This window comes from Dreissena polymorpha, chromosome 14 (assembly GCF_020536995.1).
Source record: "Dreissena polymorpha isolate Duluth1 chromosome 14, UMN_Dpol_1.0, whole genome shotgun sequence".
In the NCBI taxonomy this organism is placed as follows: domain Eukaryota; kingdom Metazoa; phylum Mollusca; class Bivalvia; order Myida; family Dreissenidae; genus Dreissena; species Dreissena polymorpha.
In genome coordinates this window covers 61993142-62010811 of record NC_068368.1, presented here as the reverse complement: position 1 = coordinate 62010811, position 17670 = coordinate 61993142, and the positions used below count along the sequence as shown (strand labels likewise).

Sequence of the window (17670 nt, the reverse complement as noted above, 5' to 3'; positions counted from 1 at the left end):
AGAACAGTCACCGGTTGCGTATGAATACAAAATACACACATCAATTGGCTATCTGAATACCTACATATTCATGGCTTATTTAAATTAATCGTGACCCTGACCTTTATGTCTAACTATATTAAAATGCTTTTTTTGTAGACAGTATCTGCTTTTTAATATGAAACACGTCCTCGTACTTTACCTCAACGAATGTTTGATTCTTATGTTAAAGCGTTAACGAATTATTATTTAAATGTTGCTTGCTTTTCATATGTAACATCAAGAAGAATTAAATCTATAAAAATGACCAGAAGAAAACGCATTTAATCATCTAATATTTTCGGCAAATTTACGATTTCCTGTCAAATAAAACCGACACATGTTCGGATATGACCAGTTAAATGTCAAGCTTGTCGAACTTGTAGGCTTAGATGTAAGGGGTGGAGTTTTTCAAGATTGTGCCATATGTATATTGTATTTGAACAATTGTAATACAATAAGTTGACAACGATCCAAAAAATTAACAATTAAAATAAATAGCACGGAAATATTATTTTGTAAATCGATAAATATTGTTTAAAGTGACATATCTTGTTCATATGTCAACACAAACTCACCACTGCGCTTTGTCATTGTAACTATGATGATCTATATACTTAACTATATACTGCAATAAAGCGATTCAATCAAGGATGTTAATGCAGTTTAAACGGGTTTTGTTTTATTGAATCGAGCCTCAGAGCTTTTTAGTTTCTTAAGTTTGAATGGAGCAATTATTAAGATACATGTATGTAATCAAAACACATTTACATGTTATCAATAATTTTCTGGAAACCGAGGAGCTGTACTACACAGAAATGCAATCGTTCAAAAGGATGAACAAAAATAACAAATATATAGGGGATATTTGTTGGATTTGGAAGAATTTCGTTTTTAATTCACGAGTGATAATAGAAAATGATATGTTCAAGAGTTGCGCAATCACGAGTGAAAATATAGTTTGTGTGTGATAACGAGTGAATTAAAATCGATTTTCACCAAATCCATTTTTTATTTATTTTATGCTTACACATAATTATTGTTTGTGTTGTTGTTGTGTTTTTTTTTTGCCATTCCCAGCTGGGCGCGGCGAAATGGTAGTACATGTATGTTCAAGGGAAGCGTATCCGTATATTTTAAAAACATTCAATGCAGAGTAGTCTCCCTTTGTAACATTTGGGGGTGGCACAATGGGTAAACCAAAGATATATTAAAAGAGTTCCAGTCAAACAATGAAAATAGACGAATATTTTCACTGTTATTTTTCACTGTTTGAAACAGTAAAATATCAGTTTAAATGCACTCCTTTCTCTCTATAAAGCATAAATTAAATTGTTTTTACAACCATTTTCTACATCTTGACTATCCTTACACAGACAGAAAACATAGCATAACAAGATTTACAACCGATGACTACAGAAAAACTATTTAAAAAATGCATTATAATATATATACTTGTAAAGCAAGTATTTTTTTTATATTAAGGAGTAAATCAACGCTATATATATACCAATATGATCTTATTTTACAGTTACGCTTTCAGATCCAGATTTGGTTCAATCGTTCAACAGTTTGATATTTAGAGATATCAAAATAGTGTTTTGCTTCTAACATGAATCATTATTAACCTGAATCTGAAAAGAATGTAATTATGTAAATAAACTCATTAGATTTAAAAAAAAATCTAATAGTATGATCATACAAACACAGTTCATATAGTATAAACATATCAAAACATTAAAATTGTATTAATGTTTATATCAAAGGGTAAACCCTAAAAGAGACATTGAAGCCTAAATTAAAACATAATAGCAATTTACTTGTAAAGTAAAACAAAAACGTGCCAGTGAACATCATCATTGCAGTATTTTATAAAAGTAAATTGGTACATGAAATCATCTAACGGCATACACCCGTGTTAAGCTAGAGCTTTTACAACTTGAATATTGACATACTTTGATAAAATATTGAGTATTATATGGTATAAGTTTGTATTTCGTCGTTGAATGAAGGTAAGCACATTGATAATGGTTAAGTGAATATAAATTATATATTGATTTCATCCCCAAATCTCGAATACATTTGTCATGTTAATCGAAGCGATTGTATTAAAGTTTACAAGAAAACACAGTTGGAATGATATGTATAGCTTAATATAAAACAAAGACAATATATTACGATTCGCACTTAGAAATAGAGTACTCAGCAATAACATGCTGTGTATTAATCTAATTTAGACATCGTTTCTGTATTAATATAATAAAGACATGGTATCTATAAAGTACAGACATGTAGCACTATAATTTCAATAACTACAACACTGGTAATTACCAGGTTTTCAAACATGTTTAGAGTTGACGCTCGTGTTGTGATCATAAAAAAACACGTATCAATAAACGTCACTTAACAACAGGCTAATACAAATAATATTGCGTTGAAAAAATCAATGTTTTATCGAAAGAATATTAAGAACTTTTTGTTTTAAAATAGCGTATTACGTTTCTATATTAGTATTCCTCGATTGCATTTCGAAGAATTTCATTCCATGTTCGAACTGGCCTTTGCGTTACTGCAAACATATATTCAGAACACGCATGTGCACGATAGCATTAACAAAATAATGCCTTTGATAATAAATGGTCGGGTTATTTTACTACACGAGAAGTAACTTAACAACTTTGAGTCGTAAAATTAAATATAAATTAATATTTTAAAATTTCTTTCTTTTGAAAAAGAGAATTACGTTATCAAATCTCGCCGTCGACAAAACGTGTTTAATTGGCGAAAAGCCACTACGAGAAAGAGACAGTATAGTCGCTGAATATCTATGGTGTTCCAATAAATACCTTATTAAATATATGATGTTAGCACAATTACATACAAAACAATAATTAATATACATATTACGCCACTGGGTCACTGCACTCAGTTTTACTGCGAGAATGTGCGGAAACTACGACTTCGTGTTCCTCTGTAATATATAAAAAAAACAAATCATTAAAATATATGCGAACGGACTAAAATAAAGTACCCACAAAAAATACATTTACATTTAATATTTGCAAGTTTGATTTGCAATAATAATGGGGTGAAAGATTATAATATATAATGAATAATTGTGTTAGAAAGATATTTGTATCCAAGCAACATGTATTGCTTATGCACTTTTAAGGATAGATAATTCTTCGTTTTTTTGTTGCATTTCTGAAAAGTGTTTCGGTCCATTTAAAGATATGCCAATAAATGAAGCTTATATATGACTTATGTTTTAATTTCATGGTGTTTTACTAGACGGTAAATCGCAAAGGTCAAAGGCACTTTCAACTAACGTATATAACACATATTATTTGTATGAACGGAATACACTGTTTATCCATTTGTTCCGTTTGTATTATAATTGTAAGCAAGAAATTGTCTCTTGATAAATGCAATGTTGTTATGCATACATGTATCTATTAGCAATAACATAGTATTATAATAGCTAGGAAAATATATATACACAACAATATTTTATGTTCACTGTTCGTGTACGATAAAAACAAAATCAAACAAAAGTATTGCATTTGTATGAACACGTTAACAAACTACAAACACGTTTGCATGTGAACAGAAGGATATTATTGTTTAACAATCAGTAACTCCCTACAAAATATTCGTTATCTATCATGAGTTTTATGAAACTATAATAATCTGTTGGACTGTGTTACCCAACTGTAATGAACTGATACCAAAATCAGTATTAAAAGTACATAATATATTTTAAGGACGTACGCGGCAGTTTAAATTATTGATTTACTAAACAGAAAATAGTTGTTGCTGGAGCCGTCTTTTGCTGATAAATAAAACATAAAATAAACAATAATAAATAAATTTTCATAAGACCGTACATAAAACGACCATTTCAACGTGTGGTTTTACCCCACTTATATGCCTTAAAGAACAAAATTAGCAAACTGTTTGAAATAACATAATTCTTTATGCACATCTATAGCTATGATTAACCTTTGATCTCATTTCATAAACATCAAATGGATATCGAAGTGATACGTTTTTGGATAACGTAAGTTAAAAAGCATATATTTTCTAAATATCACCTTTTAATACATGCACGCATATATATTTCATCCAAACTTTACCTTGTGAATCATGTGCTATAAAAACATAAGAAAACAGATAAAAAAAGTGACTAGGTTCGTGTCGTCACAATTACAGGTCCAACAATAAATAGTAAGTCCCAACAATTCGCGACCGAAAATGCAATAAATAAACATTGTTCTGTAAAATGTTAGACGAACATATCTCATGGCAAACCTATTAGTTCATGGGATACATATTTGTTATCAATTTTCTTCGCTTCATAAAACTGTATTTCTTGATATTATTCCTTATTTAATATACCTTCTGTTTTTGTTCCAATATGCGAAAAATTATACACACATTTTGGAACCGGTGATATAATTAAAACTAGAAATGGCGCGGCAGAGGCCGACGCGTATCCTCACGCCGCATGTTTGACCCAGGGGCGCCCCAGGGTTGGTAATGGGGCCATGCATTTTTGAGATTGACCGTATTGTCATAAGAGAAGTTCAGTATCAATTAGAAGTGAATCGATGTTGAAATGAAGAAGTTATAGTAAAAGGCAATTTCGGGTGGGTGTGGCCTATGTGGGCGGGGCGTCCCAGGGTTGGTTATGGGGCCATGCATAGATGAGATTGACCGTATTGTCATAAGAGAGATTCAGTGTCAAGTTGAAGTGAATCGGTGTAGAAATGAAGAATTTAATGTAAAAAAAAACTAAAATAATAAGAGAAAATCTCTGACCCGGCCCCACCCAAACCCCCATAACTTTTAACCCAGGGATCATATCAAAATTCCAAATAGTGCAGGGTCGCACATATACTCATAGCTACCATGTGTGTAAGTTTCAAGGTTCTAGTGCTAATATTGTAGGATGAGATAGTGGCCAGGACGGACGGACAGACGGACAGACGGACGGACAGACGGCGGAGATAACCACAATATCCCCACGCTTTTCAAAAAACGTGGGGATAACAAGTTTGCGCATAACTGCCGCGTAAGTCCATACGCGCGGCACGTTATCAATTTTTCTCTAAGACAATTTCAACGCATACGTTACAATTTCGTAGATCGAAATAATGATGTAGTGGTACTAAGTCTGGAAGAAAGCGAATACTTTTAAATGGAATTCATCGACACGTATTTATTACAATCTCAATGGAAGCTTTTTACACGACCAACTTCATACAGTGTTAAACATGAAGTAGTGATATGCGAACCATAAATGATGCATTGTAATCCTCGTATAATTGTTGCCGATTTTAAATTGAGAAAGTACGAACATCGGAACTTACTGATACTTTCATTTAAAGTAACATTTGCAGAACGGTTGGATCACGACATTTAACGAACGTCAAATGGGAAGCGACAAACAGCAAACATCTCGGTAATGAGTGTATTAATATATTTTACTCATTTATGTGGTTTCAAATAATATATATTTATTTAGTTGATTGTACCCCATACAATTTATTGTTAATAATTTATTTCAATTACCCGACCCTTGCGTGATTAAGGAAAATAACAATACACTGCTGTTGAAGTCATACTCTAATATTTAGTTTTAAACCCCTTTAATCCGAAGTTGTAATTGCACTACTTTGACATGTCTTATTTCTTACTTCTGCTAACACAGTACAGTATGTCGAATTGTTATAAGTGTCCCCCTACCGGTGAAACCGGAGGGACTTATGATTTGCGCTCTGTCTGTCACACTTTCCTGGATCCTGCGATAACTTTCAAAGTTCTTCATATTTTTTCATAAAACTTGAAACATGGATAGATTACAATACGTAGATTATGCTCGTCATTTCATTTTGTTCCTAAGTTAACGATTCTGGTTGCTATGGCAACAAATAGACTAGAAAATTAACAAATAGACTAGAAATATTGCTGAAAATAGAGGATCCTGCGAAAACTTTAAAAGTTCTTCATATTTTTTTCATTAAACTTGAAACACGGATAGATGGCAATATGGAGCTTATGCACGTCATTGAATTGTGTTCCTACGTCAAGAATTCTGGTTTCTATGGCAACACATAGACTAGAAATATTGCTGAAAATGGTGGAGTTTTACCGGTAGGGGACTTATATTGCTTGGCAATAGTCTTGTTTATTTTATTGTGTGATAAAACAACACTGTTGATGGAAAACCCCATAGCAATCTGATGAAAACAATAGTTTCTATATTAGATACTTGTTATGTTTATAGAATGGATATACAATGAAGAATGCATCTATATTAGATACCTGTTATGTTTATAGAACGGATATACAATGAAGAATGCATTTGTCAGTTACACTCAATATGGTGTTGTACTTAATGTAGTTGTTATGTTCTATAATTATTCATAGATGATTATTAACGCTAGATACCTTCTCATTTGTTTCATTAATATTCAATTATTTTGATTTGATTATACATGTTATAAAATAACAATTTTATTGCAACAACTGCTGCCACTACCACCATTACTGCTTCTATCAATACTTCTACTATTGCCGTTTTCACTATTGCTTATACTACTGACACTGCATCTTTTAAGTCTTGTAATATATCTACGATAACTCTTTATTGTCGTTTTTAGCTTTCCCTTGCTATGTATGATGTTTATGCACGTGAGAATACATTCTGTACATAACATGCGAATAAGCATTTGTCTGATCATTTGTGTGGAAAGTAGATTTATCGACTTACCGAAAGCACTCTTTGGAACGGAATGCTGATCGGGGATGTTGCCTTTAATTACATTTCCATGTAACAATTAAAAGACAAGTTTGTACTTAATTTGTAACTGAAAATTAATTCGCCTGAAAAAAAAGATGTTCTAGATATTTAATTTTTAAAGACAGCCGCTCGTCTATCGCCGGAGTGCCAGTCAATAAAACACGTAAAAAGCATAAGAAAACAATACGTTTGTAAACAAGTTATCTACACCATGTGCCTACTTACCATACTGATACATAAGTGGCGTCATTGAACATGAAACTCATCAATGTCAATCAATATAAACAAAGACATCTCTTTGGTAATGTATTTAGACATTTAGACTATGTACGCTGTTGTCGTTTATTTTGTTTGGATATATCACCAACATATATAACTGATACTTTTTTTTCCATGAGAAATACTCATAAAGGATTATTTCATAGTAGATTTAAAAGACAATTACAATTAAGACAGACAGTTGATGACCTTAATGCAGTAAAGTTTAATTTCTTCAAATATAAACAATTTGTTATATAATTGTGATACTCATATTATTCCAGCCATGTAGCTTATTGCAGATGGTGACTGTTATGTTTTTAATGTGATGTTTTGAAGTTAAAATTGGCCACCCAAAAAATAATACTTTATTTCAATGTTTCTGTTTTTTGGTTCGAATAGCACTAATTAATATATTTACGAGATATTTTAAGTAGAGTTGTTTTATTTAACTGCAAATCTAATTGCATAAATTGAATATTCTGTTCAACAACGGTCACCGAAAGGTTTACGATTAATGAAATGATTTAAGCGATCAACTATACAATACTGCATTTTATTTAATGCTAATTGATTTAGTATTGTAATGTTTTTGGAACACAATTGTCAATAACTTTCTGCAAGTGTTCAGTAATCTGAATACAATTTAAATGTCTTAATAATATGACGTCTTCGTTTAATGCAAGGCATGTAGCTATTAATCATGATACAACATCATGAGGAAGAGACAGCCAGTCCCAATCTCACTCCACATGTAAGTACATGAACATAGTAATCACCGTTTAACGTGTCGTGTGTTTTGTACGAGGTATTATACGGCGTGTTGAATTTTTAACGCTTGATCGGTAACTGCAAAAATATTTTAACGGATATGCGTATAGTGCAGACCCAGATCATATCTTAAGGTAGGATTTTACAATCTAACGTCAATGAAAAACATGTACATATGTTAGGGTATTCATTAATAAATTCAGTAATAGCTCCAATTACAGTAGCAAAAAGATGTGTAAGTAACTTCTACGTATTTACGGCCGGGGAATAAGCAGTTCATGTTCTCCTTGAAATCTTCTTAACTCAATAAAGGTTTGGATGTGCAGTTTTATACCAACAAAAAAATAACATTAAATGACAAGATAATATTTATTGCTACCAGGAGATTTGATTGACATTCTTTAACAAAAGGCTTTGCATAAATCGTTAGGTATGATACATTAGCTTAAATATGCTTAAATATGCTTACCATGCTTTTGGGTTACTAGACCAAATATTTCCAACGGTGGAAGGTGCTCTGAAATAATAAAACATGTTTAATATGTTAAATTGTCCGCATCATTGAACCCTTCGAAACTGTGCTAATCATGATTATAATTATAAACAGAACACTTACACATAAAAAGGGATACGATTTAAGTCTTCTGGCGCACCTATTGCGACACAAGAATATATAAATACGATATGTTTCGAATATCGTTACATATATGAGTAGATGCCGATGACAATAACAAAATTGTATTGCATTTGATGCTTAAAAGTGACGTATGTCTTATTAATAATGTAATATGCTGTGACTAATTAAACATATAATATGCTTACCATGCTTTTTGGTTTGACCCATGATACGAATTACGATGTATCTTCTGACTCACCGATTGCTACACATTAATATGTAATACTAAATTTCGATATGTCTAATTTCTCGGAACATATGAGAACATACAGACGACAATAACAAAACATTGTATTGTATTTGAAGCTTATTGATAACTCATCAATTTTTTCGAAATATAATTTTAATATTTGTCTCTTTTTCTACTTTGAAATTGAGTTTTAATATTACAGCGTCAATCTTAATCATATGCCTAACTAGAATAACAAACAATTAGTATATTATATAATAATCAAAAAATATAAATACCAAACGCAATAGAAGGGGAGATAACATATTGTTTATTTAAGAATGTCAATTGAGGCTTTTACAAGCCGAGTGTTGTATAAGCAACTTTATATATATATATAACGTTGTTGTTGAGTACAGGTTTAATTTGTCTTATGAGATTTGGTGAAGAACAGTTTATTGTGCGATAAAAGCTGGACATTTCTTATGAGTTAACACAGGTAAGATATTATTATTAGCTTTTAGACGCTTTAAAGACACTAAAATTTGCAATTACTTATGCAAAAATGCATACACCGGAAATGACTGCTACGGAAAGTGCCTTTCAGATCTGTGAGATCACGAAATTTAAAGGAAGTGAAATGAGTGATAGTGACAAGAAACTAGAATCGAGGTAATGCAGCGTAAAAAAGTTTATTCATTTTTATTGAATAAATATGTTTTATATACATTTTTTAAACAAACGTTTGTTTTATGAGTGCTCACTGTTCTTTGGCTAAATGCTTATAATGATATATCTCAGTCGGTAACTGAAGTTTTAATGATTTGTATATTTAGTTTTGTTACGTGTGTATTGTCCTGTATCGTAAAGGCCTTTGTACTGTAAAATGCAATAAGTTGCTGGCAATACATATTTTCAATTGTGTTAACTGATTTGGCTTCCATTCAAACTTAAAGCATTACAACCAGTATTAAAAACGAAAATAATGTTGCTTATTACCACCGAAGTGGCTATAGAGATGTTCAAGTAAAAATACATAAACAAACGCGTAACATTTATGAAAATAAAAAGTATTCGGATCACTAAAATATAAATAACGTCAAATAAAGCATCTTTGGTGTATTTAATTTGTAGCAAAGCCACTATTTATAGAGTGAATTGCATAAATATTTCCATGCGAGTATATGTTGGGAAAAATTCGATTATATGATGTTAAACTGAACTATTGTTTATTGCAAACACGCGAAAAAAATGTATAATTATTTCGATTCTTTAAAACAGACAGTGGACATGATAATAGCTCACAATCTAACATTTTATTTCAATACATATTCTGAAGCATAAACTATTTATTTCGACAAATTTGGTTCTTTAAGTTTAAAGTGATGGCATAAATAACTGACAACACAAAACTAACTCAACATAGATACTCTGGTAACGAACACACATGGTAATGATGCGTTTAATTGATGCAGAATGAACTGACTTACGCGTGTACCAACTGCTTACACGTGTATTATACATAGTTCGTTTGATTTATTAAAAAGCAAAACCAAATATGTGCATATCTGAATCATTAACACATACACGTGATCATAATACATACCAAATATTTCACTTGGTCTATTTCTAGTCGTATTCATCATTTCATGTGGCTTGCTTTTCTTCACACGATGACCAAACACTAAAATGCATTAAATGCAGGTATCATTTCAAACAGAGCGTTTTATAAACGTTTTAAAACTATCAATATATTTTCCTCGTAAATGTGTTAAAATTAAATGCGAATGATCAAGACACAACGTTATTTTATAATTATACATTAACATTATATCAACATTTAATGCCTCGCATACGTAAAACATTTGTATGTTATTATAATAAGTCTTGATAAATCTGACAATCGATTTAAATGGGCCTTTTCACGTTTGGGTAAATTGACAAAATTGAAAAATGTTGTTTCAGATTCGCAAATTTTCGTTTTAGTTATGATATGTGTGAAAAAACAGTAATACTGAACATTTACCATGCTCTAAAATAGCCATTTATATGCATCTTTTGACGATTTAAAACCCAGAAAATTATAAAGCGTCGCAACGCGAAACGAATTAATAATTTGGAGAGTTCTGTTGTTGTCGTTATATTTTGTGAAACTACGAGGATTGCTTATATAAAGTATAAAATACATCTGTCATTGTATCAGGAAGTATGGCCGAGTAATCTGAGCAGTACACTTTTTTTCTCCAGGACTCAAGGGGTCAGTGGTTCGAGCCCTTTTTTATTTTGTTTATTTTATTCTTGATTTTTTACTGGGGCTTTTTGTATTCAATGTTTACATTCATCAATATAAAGCATATAATGACAATATTCAAAACATGCCAATATCTGTAAAAAGGCCCCTTTAATGGCGTATGTGTGCATAATACTTGCCATATATAAAACATTGATTATGAAAAAATATGCTAGAAAGATTATTTACGATATTTTACTGTTTGACAGATCTATTTGGTCAATGTAAGTGTAATTTTTTTTTACTGACAATATGTAAGTGATCTATTTTCGCCATCACCCCTTAAAACAAGGTAATATCTCACAACATTGATAATATAGGAGAACGACATATTAAGCTTCTCATGCTGATTTAAAATTGTAATTGTTTTAGTCCATCATTCAATTGCTGATCTTTAGTTAAGTTCCGTTAGGAATTCGTGTGCTGTTCCTTTTGGGTTCATGCAGTTATTTGTGCATATAGGTATTGTGGGTTCTTGCATTTCAATTTTAGTAAACAGCAGTTAAAATGCAGTTTACCAGGGAAACGTATTTGTCATCAAATGTTTTTACGTATCACATTCACTGTGTTTTAATGCTATACGTTTTTCCAGAAGTGTTGATAAGAAAGTGCTTTTAAAACTTATTATACAGGTAAAGCCATTTCAAACAGTGTCATAATCAAGGTTTCGAAACTTCGAAAGGTCAATTGAATTCAAGGTATTTTTTTTAACTTTAATTTAATATTTTTACAAAAAGAACATATTATTGAGGTACAAGTATAAATAGGTCTTAAATCGTACAGTCTGACCAAAACTTTACTCTTAATTTACCCATTTATGCTTAGCGTCTAGAACAAAAGGCCTCGACAAACAGCGTAGACCCAGATGAGACGCCACATGATGTGGCCTCTCATCAGGGTCTATGCTGTTTGCTTAAATGAATATCTGTAAGAAATATTCTAAATATAGAAATAAATATACAAGACATCCCTAATTTTGGAAATAAATTGATCAAACTTAGAATGATGGAAGAGTCCACTAGGCATAAATGGTTTAATATAGATATGCTTTTGTATGAACAAAGTAACGCGCTTTTTATAGAGCAAAGCTTTAAATGGAGTTATTTTAATCGACAGAAATAATTATTCCACGGTTTGGGAAGACAGTACACACTAACAAAAGATATCCGAGGAATAACACAGATAACACTCTAACGTAGTAACATTCTTCTCGACCCGTGCATTGCACCATTAATATATATATATATATATATATATATATAAAGTGTCGTTTGAAAAGCTAAGTTAAATAGCCATGTGTTTGGTTATTCAATGCGTCATTCGGAATACATCATACAAACATTTTAATCGTACGTACAGTGTCTATTGCTTTACAAAATAAACTGTTTCAAAATCTTGTGACAGTTACGCTGAAAAGTAAAGTTTTTACATTTGCATATTTGCATACGTACAGGATGGTGTGTTCATCTGCTTACATACCCTTAACTGTTTGTTCCACATCTGTAGTTGTACTTGATGTGTCTTGTGACGTGCTTCTTAAGAAATGACGTGGTGAGTAATACGGGCTAACTGAAACTTGAATATGCACTTAAATGTATTTTTTAATTATTATGTAAAACACGCAAAAGTTCAGTGCTTCATTTTAAAATAAACATATGATGTGAAGAAGAACTAAACACCCACTCTATGCGTATCAATTAACAATTCTATTTACTATCAAAGACACAAGGACATCAAATACATTTTAATTTTAATTTTAATAAACTGCGAGTAACACTTTTATTTTTGTTTAAATTAATAAATGTTAATCTGGCAGTTTATAGAAATTTGTTTCAGATGTGTATTATCCCATAATCATTCCTTTTTTATGTAGAAACTTCACAGCGTAATAGCGCATATCGACGGTATAGAACGATTAAAAAAATAATGTATATTCACGCTTTTCACGCAGATGGTTATTGCGAAATATGCTACAATAGACGGAGCCTAAATAAAAACAAAACAACATGTGAACGTTTTTGTTTTTACGCATGCATTCAAGGATTCGATCACACGCACAAATACTTGCGCATTTAAAATGGCAATTTCAATTACGTAACGTAATCAATAGTACATTTGTATATAGGGTGTTTACATAACACACAATTTATTAATAACCGTGTAAATTCTACTTTTACAGGGATGTTTTTTTATATAGAAATCTTATGAGTGCAAGTATAATATCGTGTATGCACCCGATATACGCCTTTGAACCACATGAAGTGTAATTGTGTTTTTTATGAATGTCGTATTTAAAAAACCAACTCACCGTTCTTGTGTTGCGGTCGGACTTCAATACGTCTAATATCTGAAAATAAAAATGAACATACATTTATTCACGTCATATTTTAAGAAATAATTTCGTAGGTGAGTGAGACACGCGCGACACTCGCGTATCTATCAAAATGCTTATGTTGATTTTGTAAATTCCAAACCAAATTGAGGTTTTTCGGTATCTTTAATATGCTGTATAGGTGTGCAAAAGCGTGGTTGCCTGAACAAGAACATGAGCACTTCAATGTATGAACTGTTAACTATATTGTATTATTATTACATACACAAAAGCTTACAACGATCGTTGTGGTGGTCATAATTATCGTAACTAGATATTTATATAAATGTTGATCTTAAACACTTCAGAAACTACAGGTTGTTACAGTGACGAATATCAACACCATCATTTCCGAATGTCCTAATGTGAAGCAAGCAAGATATAACAGAACAGAAATGAATATATAGTTTATTTGCGACTTAAGCACATACATCTCATCGTCAAATTACAAAAATAAAGTTATCATAAATTTACATGCGTCAAAACAACAACCGATTGTGTATGCATTTTAAAAAATATGTGGTTTTGTGAGAATGTAGCATGAAAGAAAATGGTCTTAATGTTTCAACAAAATTAAGTGAATGTTTTAAAACTGTTTTTGATTGAAACAAAGTTGTGCAGTTAGAAGTTACATACACAGAGATCTATTCTGGTAAAAAGATAATCTCTCATTAAGATATAAATGTTCGGTTAAAAGCTGAAAAGCTTTAATACAGAAATTAGCTAGACGTATCAGTATAGATTTTCTCTTCTCTTTCAACTATGTTAACGATATTGTAATTTAGTAAAGATGCATAACGTTTGTTTTGTAATGATTCACGTCTTTTTACATCAATTGTATATGCATGTAAATATATACATCACTTTCTAACTGAATTTAAAAGTACATCTACTTCGCTGTATCTTCTTTCCTCCGTGTGTAACAGATGAGCTTCTATCATCTTGAAGAACGCCCATCGAATAAAGATCTCTTGCATGTTTTTCCATTTCACGTACATTCAAAATATGTTCAAACACTTTCTAGACACGCAGTTTCTTCACAGAGTCGTATCTGCATCCACAAGCATCAATATAGAACTTTTCAACTTGCCTCAAATCTTCATCTTCGTACAAAGCCACATCAATAGTGTCAGGTCAATCATTTTTTTCTTCATTTTCTTCTTGTTAATCAACATTCTGGCGAAAAACATAATCTCGACCTGTCTTTCGATTAATGCACCGATGCCGTCTGCACTCACATTACTTTCAACATCTTCTTCGTTTGCTTAAAAATTGTTCAAATCTTAAAAAGCAAATGGTGTTGTGACGGAGGACTTCCCGAAATATTGAGGGAATAAACTCTCACATTCATATATAAAAAGTCCCATTACAGTTTAATAATATACATATTCGCGCATGTTAGAAATATATAATTCTCTTCTGTAAATCAAAATAAAAAATGGCTTCATTTATAAGCTGCCTTTATAAAAAAGTTCACCATTTCGTTGAAAATAAATAATGTTTTTGTGATTTCTCATAAGTTAAAAGCGCTTAAAAATCATTTACAATGAAACATATTTAAAATGATGCAGTTTGCTTGTAGGTGAACATGAAGCGCTTTCATTTTTGTATTTGCTCTAGGAAACGTGATTGAGATTCAATATTAGTTAAATAATAAATATTCTGCACGTAAATAGCTGAACAAGACAAAATACACAAATACATATCAACGTTACTGAGATAGGAATGGAACATATGACAACAAATTTCGAAGCGCGTGGATGCGACACAGTAACTTTATAACACCTTATGAAATAAGCGTCATATAATAAATAACAATAATTGTTACATGACGATAATGATGTTCATATTTTCTCATAACAATATTCGTTGCTTTTTTAGCAATTTAAGTATTTATATTACAATCTTAACAATCTATCATTACTACATTCTTGCAAACTGCATACTTTAGCTTTTAGGGTCAGTATGGGATAAATTAAAAAAAAATATTTAAAATATATATAAATAATACAGTGTTATAACGCATAACATTATAATCATGGATTTCAATGAAGACAGCGCAAACTTTACTTAACGCTTTTGAGCAAAACTTCAACATTGTGTTTAACTTTCACTTCAGACGGTTTATATTATTAAAGTAAAATAAATTAACACATTTCAAACAGAAACTTTCATAACGCTAAGATCATAAACAAACATATACTTACCTTCATTTCTTCAACCATCATGTTATAACGAAAATAACAACAATGCCGCAAAAAAGTATTCTTTGTTCACGAAACACTAAAATACTTCGCGGTTAAAACAATGACGAGAGAGAGAGAGAGAGAGAGAAAGAGAGAGAGAGAGACAGAGAGAGACAGAGAGAGAGAGAGACAGAGAGAGAGGGACAGAGAGAGAAAGAGACAGAGAGAGAGGGAGACAGAGAGACAGAGAGACAAAGAGAGAGAGAGAGAGACAGAGAGAGAGAGAGAGAGAGAGACAGAGACAGAGACAGAGACAGAGAGAGACAGAGAGAGACAGAGAGAGACAGAGAGAGACAGAGAGAGAAAGAGACAGAGAGAGAGAGAGAGACAGAGGCAGAGACAGAGACAGAGAGAGAGACAGAGACATATAGATGAGAGAGAAAGAGAGAGAGAGAGAGAGATAGAGAGAGAGAGAGAGAGAGATAGAGAGAGAGACAGAGACATAGACAGAGACAGAGACAGAGACATACAGAGAGAGACAGATAGAGACAGAGAGAGAGAACAGAGAGAGAAAGAGACAGAGAGATAAGAGACAGAGAGAGACGAGGAGAGACAGAGAGACAGAGAGAGACAGAGAGAGACAGAAAGAGAGAGAGAGAAGCGAGAGAGAGAGAGAAAGAGAGAGAGATAGAGAGAGAGAGAGAGACAGAGACGAGACAGAGACATAGACAGAGAAGAGAGAGAGAGAGAGAGAGAGATACAGAGAGAAATAGAGAGAATATAGAGAGATAGTAGAAGAATAGCGAGATATCGAGATGGAAGAGAGATAGATAGAGAGATAATAGAGAGATACAGAGATAGATAAGAGTGATATAGATAGAGATGAAATAAGTATACCATCTAGACAGAGAAAGACAGACAGAGACAAGAGACAGATGAGAGAAGATACATGATATATAAATGTATTTCATTTTTCAAACCAATAGTTTCTTGCCATGACAATTTTAACCCTCCGTCCAATACCAATATATAAATGTAATATATAAAAATTATATATCATAGAAATTATAATCGTTAACCAACGGCAATATCAAAGCACTTATGAAACCTAATCTTTAGCGCTCACGATAGAGCGGTGTATACATAAGATACATTAAATTCATAACGACTTCATTACTTCTACGTATAGTGCGGCGCCCGTAATAACTGATCATGGACATCTTTTATAATTTACTATATTTGTTTATTTAAAAAACGTTTTTTGAAGAATTTTTCGGTTTATGTCTCTGAATTCCCCACTTAAAACCACATAAAGTAGTTCTATGGAAGTTATGAACGGCGTTCTTGAAATAAAAGGCAACTCACTTAGATCTTTCTTATTTTGCGGTCGAAGGTCAATACGTGTGATATTGTCTGAAAATAAAAATGAAAATATATGTTTGCATATTAAAGGAACGGTTTATAAAACTATCAAACACGTATTACATCAAAGTTAATGGTTTGAAATTTATTTTAAAATACCTTGTAAATCATCGATTTGTTGGATTGGAATAGGGGTAGATAACGATGGAAGAAAATCTGCAACGAAAACGAAAACAACAATTATACAAAGCAGCATATGGATCCGACGAGCAAAACAGACAAATGTGTAATTTGGAAACAAGTATACGCAACGTGTGAAAAAAGCAATTACCATAGAGAATAGTATTTATAAGGAAACAAATAGATTAAGCTCTTGTATCATGCACACATATTATATCATCGGAAGCAAGCGCGGGATATATTCATGTCATTACAATAATAAAACACTGAGTAAAAGTTTGAATCATTGCTCCTAATACACCCAATTTTGTTAAGGGAGTAAATGCTAAAAAAAAATTGACGATTAAAAGATATTGGGCATATGCTTTACTAACTAGTTCAAAGGTAAAAACAATATATGTAGTAACAATTTAATTTGTTTGCATTTAGACAACATTGCAATTTTCACTATCCAGAGTATTTACTCTACTTAATATACACATAATTTGAAACTTAAGATAGCAATTATAAAACATTGACAAAGTGTATGTGCTTTCGATGTTCATACATGCCAAATAAGAAGGAGATTACATGTATAAAAAGGT

At 31.7% G+C, this 17670-nt stretch overlaps 1 protein-coding gene across 5 annotated transcripts in view; it reads right to left on the bottom strand.

Annotated features, from left to right (window-relative positions):
- Positions 1-879: 879 nt before the first annotated feature.
- Positions 880-17670, bottom strand: part of LOC127858526 (uncharacterized) — a 39361-nt gene continuing 22570 nt past the window's right edge. For 2 of the 5 annotated variants that reach the window (XM_052395727.1, XM_052395728.1), the window contains exons 14-21: positions 17066-17122; positions 16910-16957; positions 13296-13334; positions 12467-12562; positions 10304-10381; positions 8322-8369; positions 6794-6835; positions 880-2989 (exon numbers count right to left, since the gene is read on the bottom strand). In XM_052395727.1, coding sequence (XP_052251687.1) covers positions 2922-2989; positions 6794-6835; positions 8322-8369; positions 10304-10381; positions 12467-12562; positions 13296-13334; positions 16910-16957; positions 17066-17122 — 476 coding nt within the window. In that variant the 3' untranslated portion in view covers positions 880-2921. Of the gene's footprint in view, positions 2990-6793; positions 6907-8321; positions 8370-10303; positions 10382-12466; positions 12563-13295; positions 13335-16909; positions 16958-17065; positions 17123-17670 lie in introns of those variants that run through there. The other 3 variants (XM_052395729.1, XM_052395730.1, XM_052395731.1) reach the window with 3 other exon arrangements.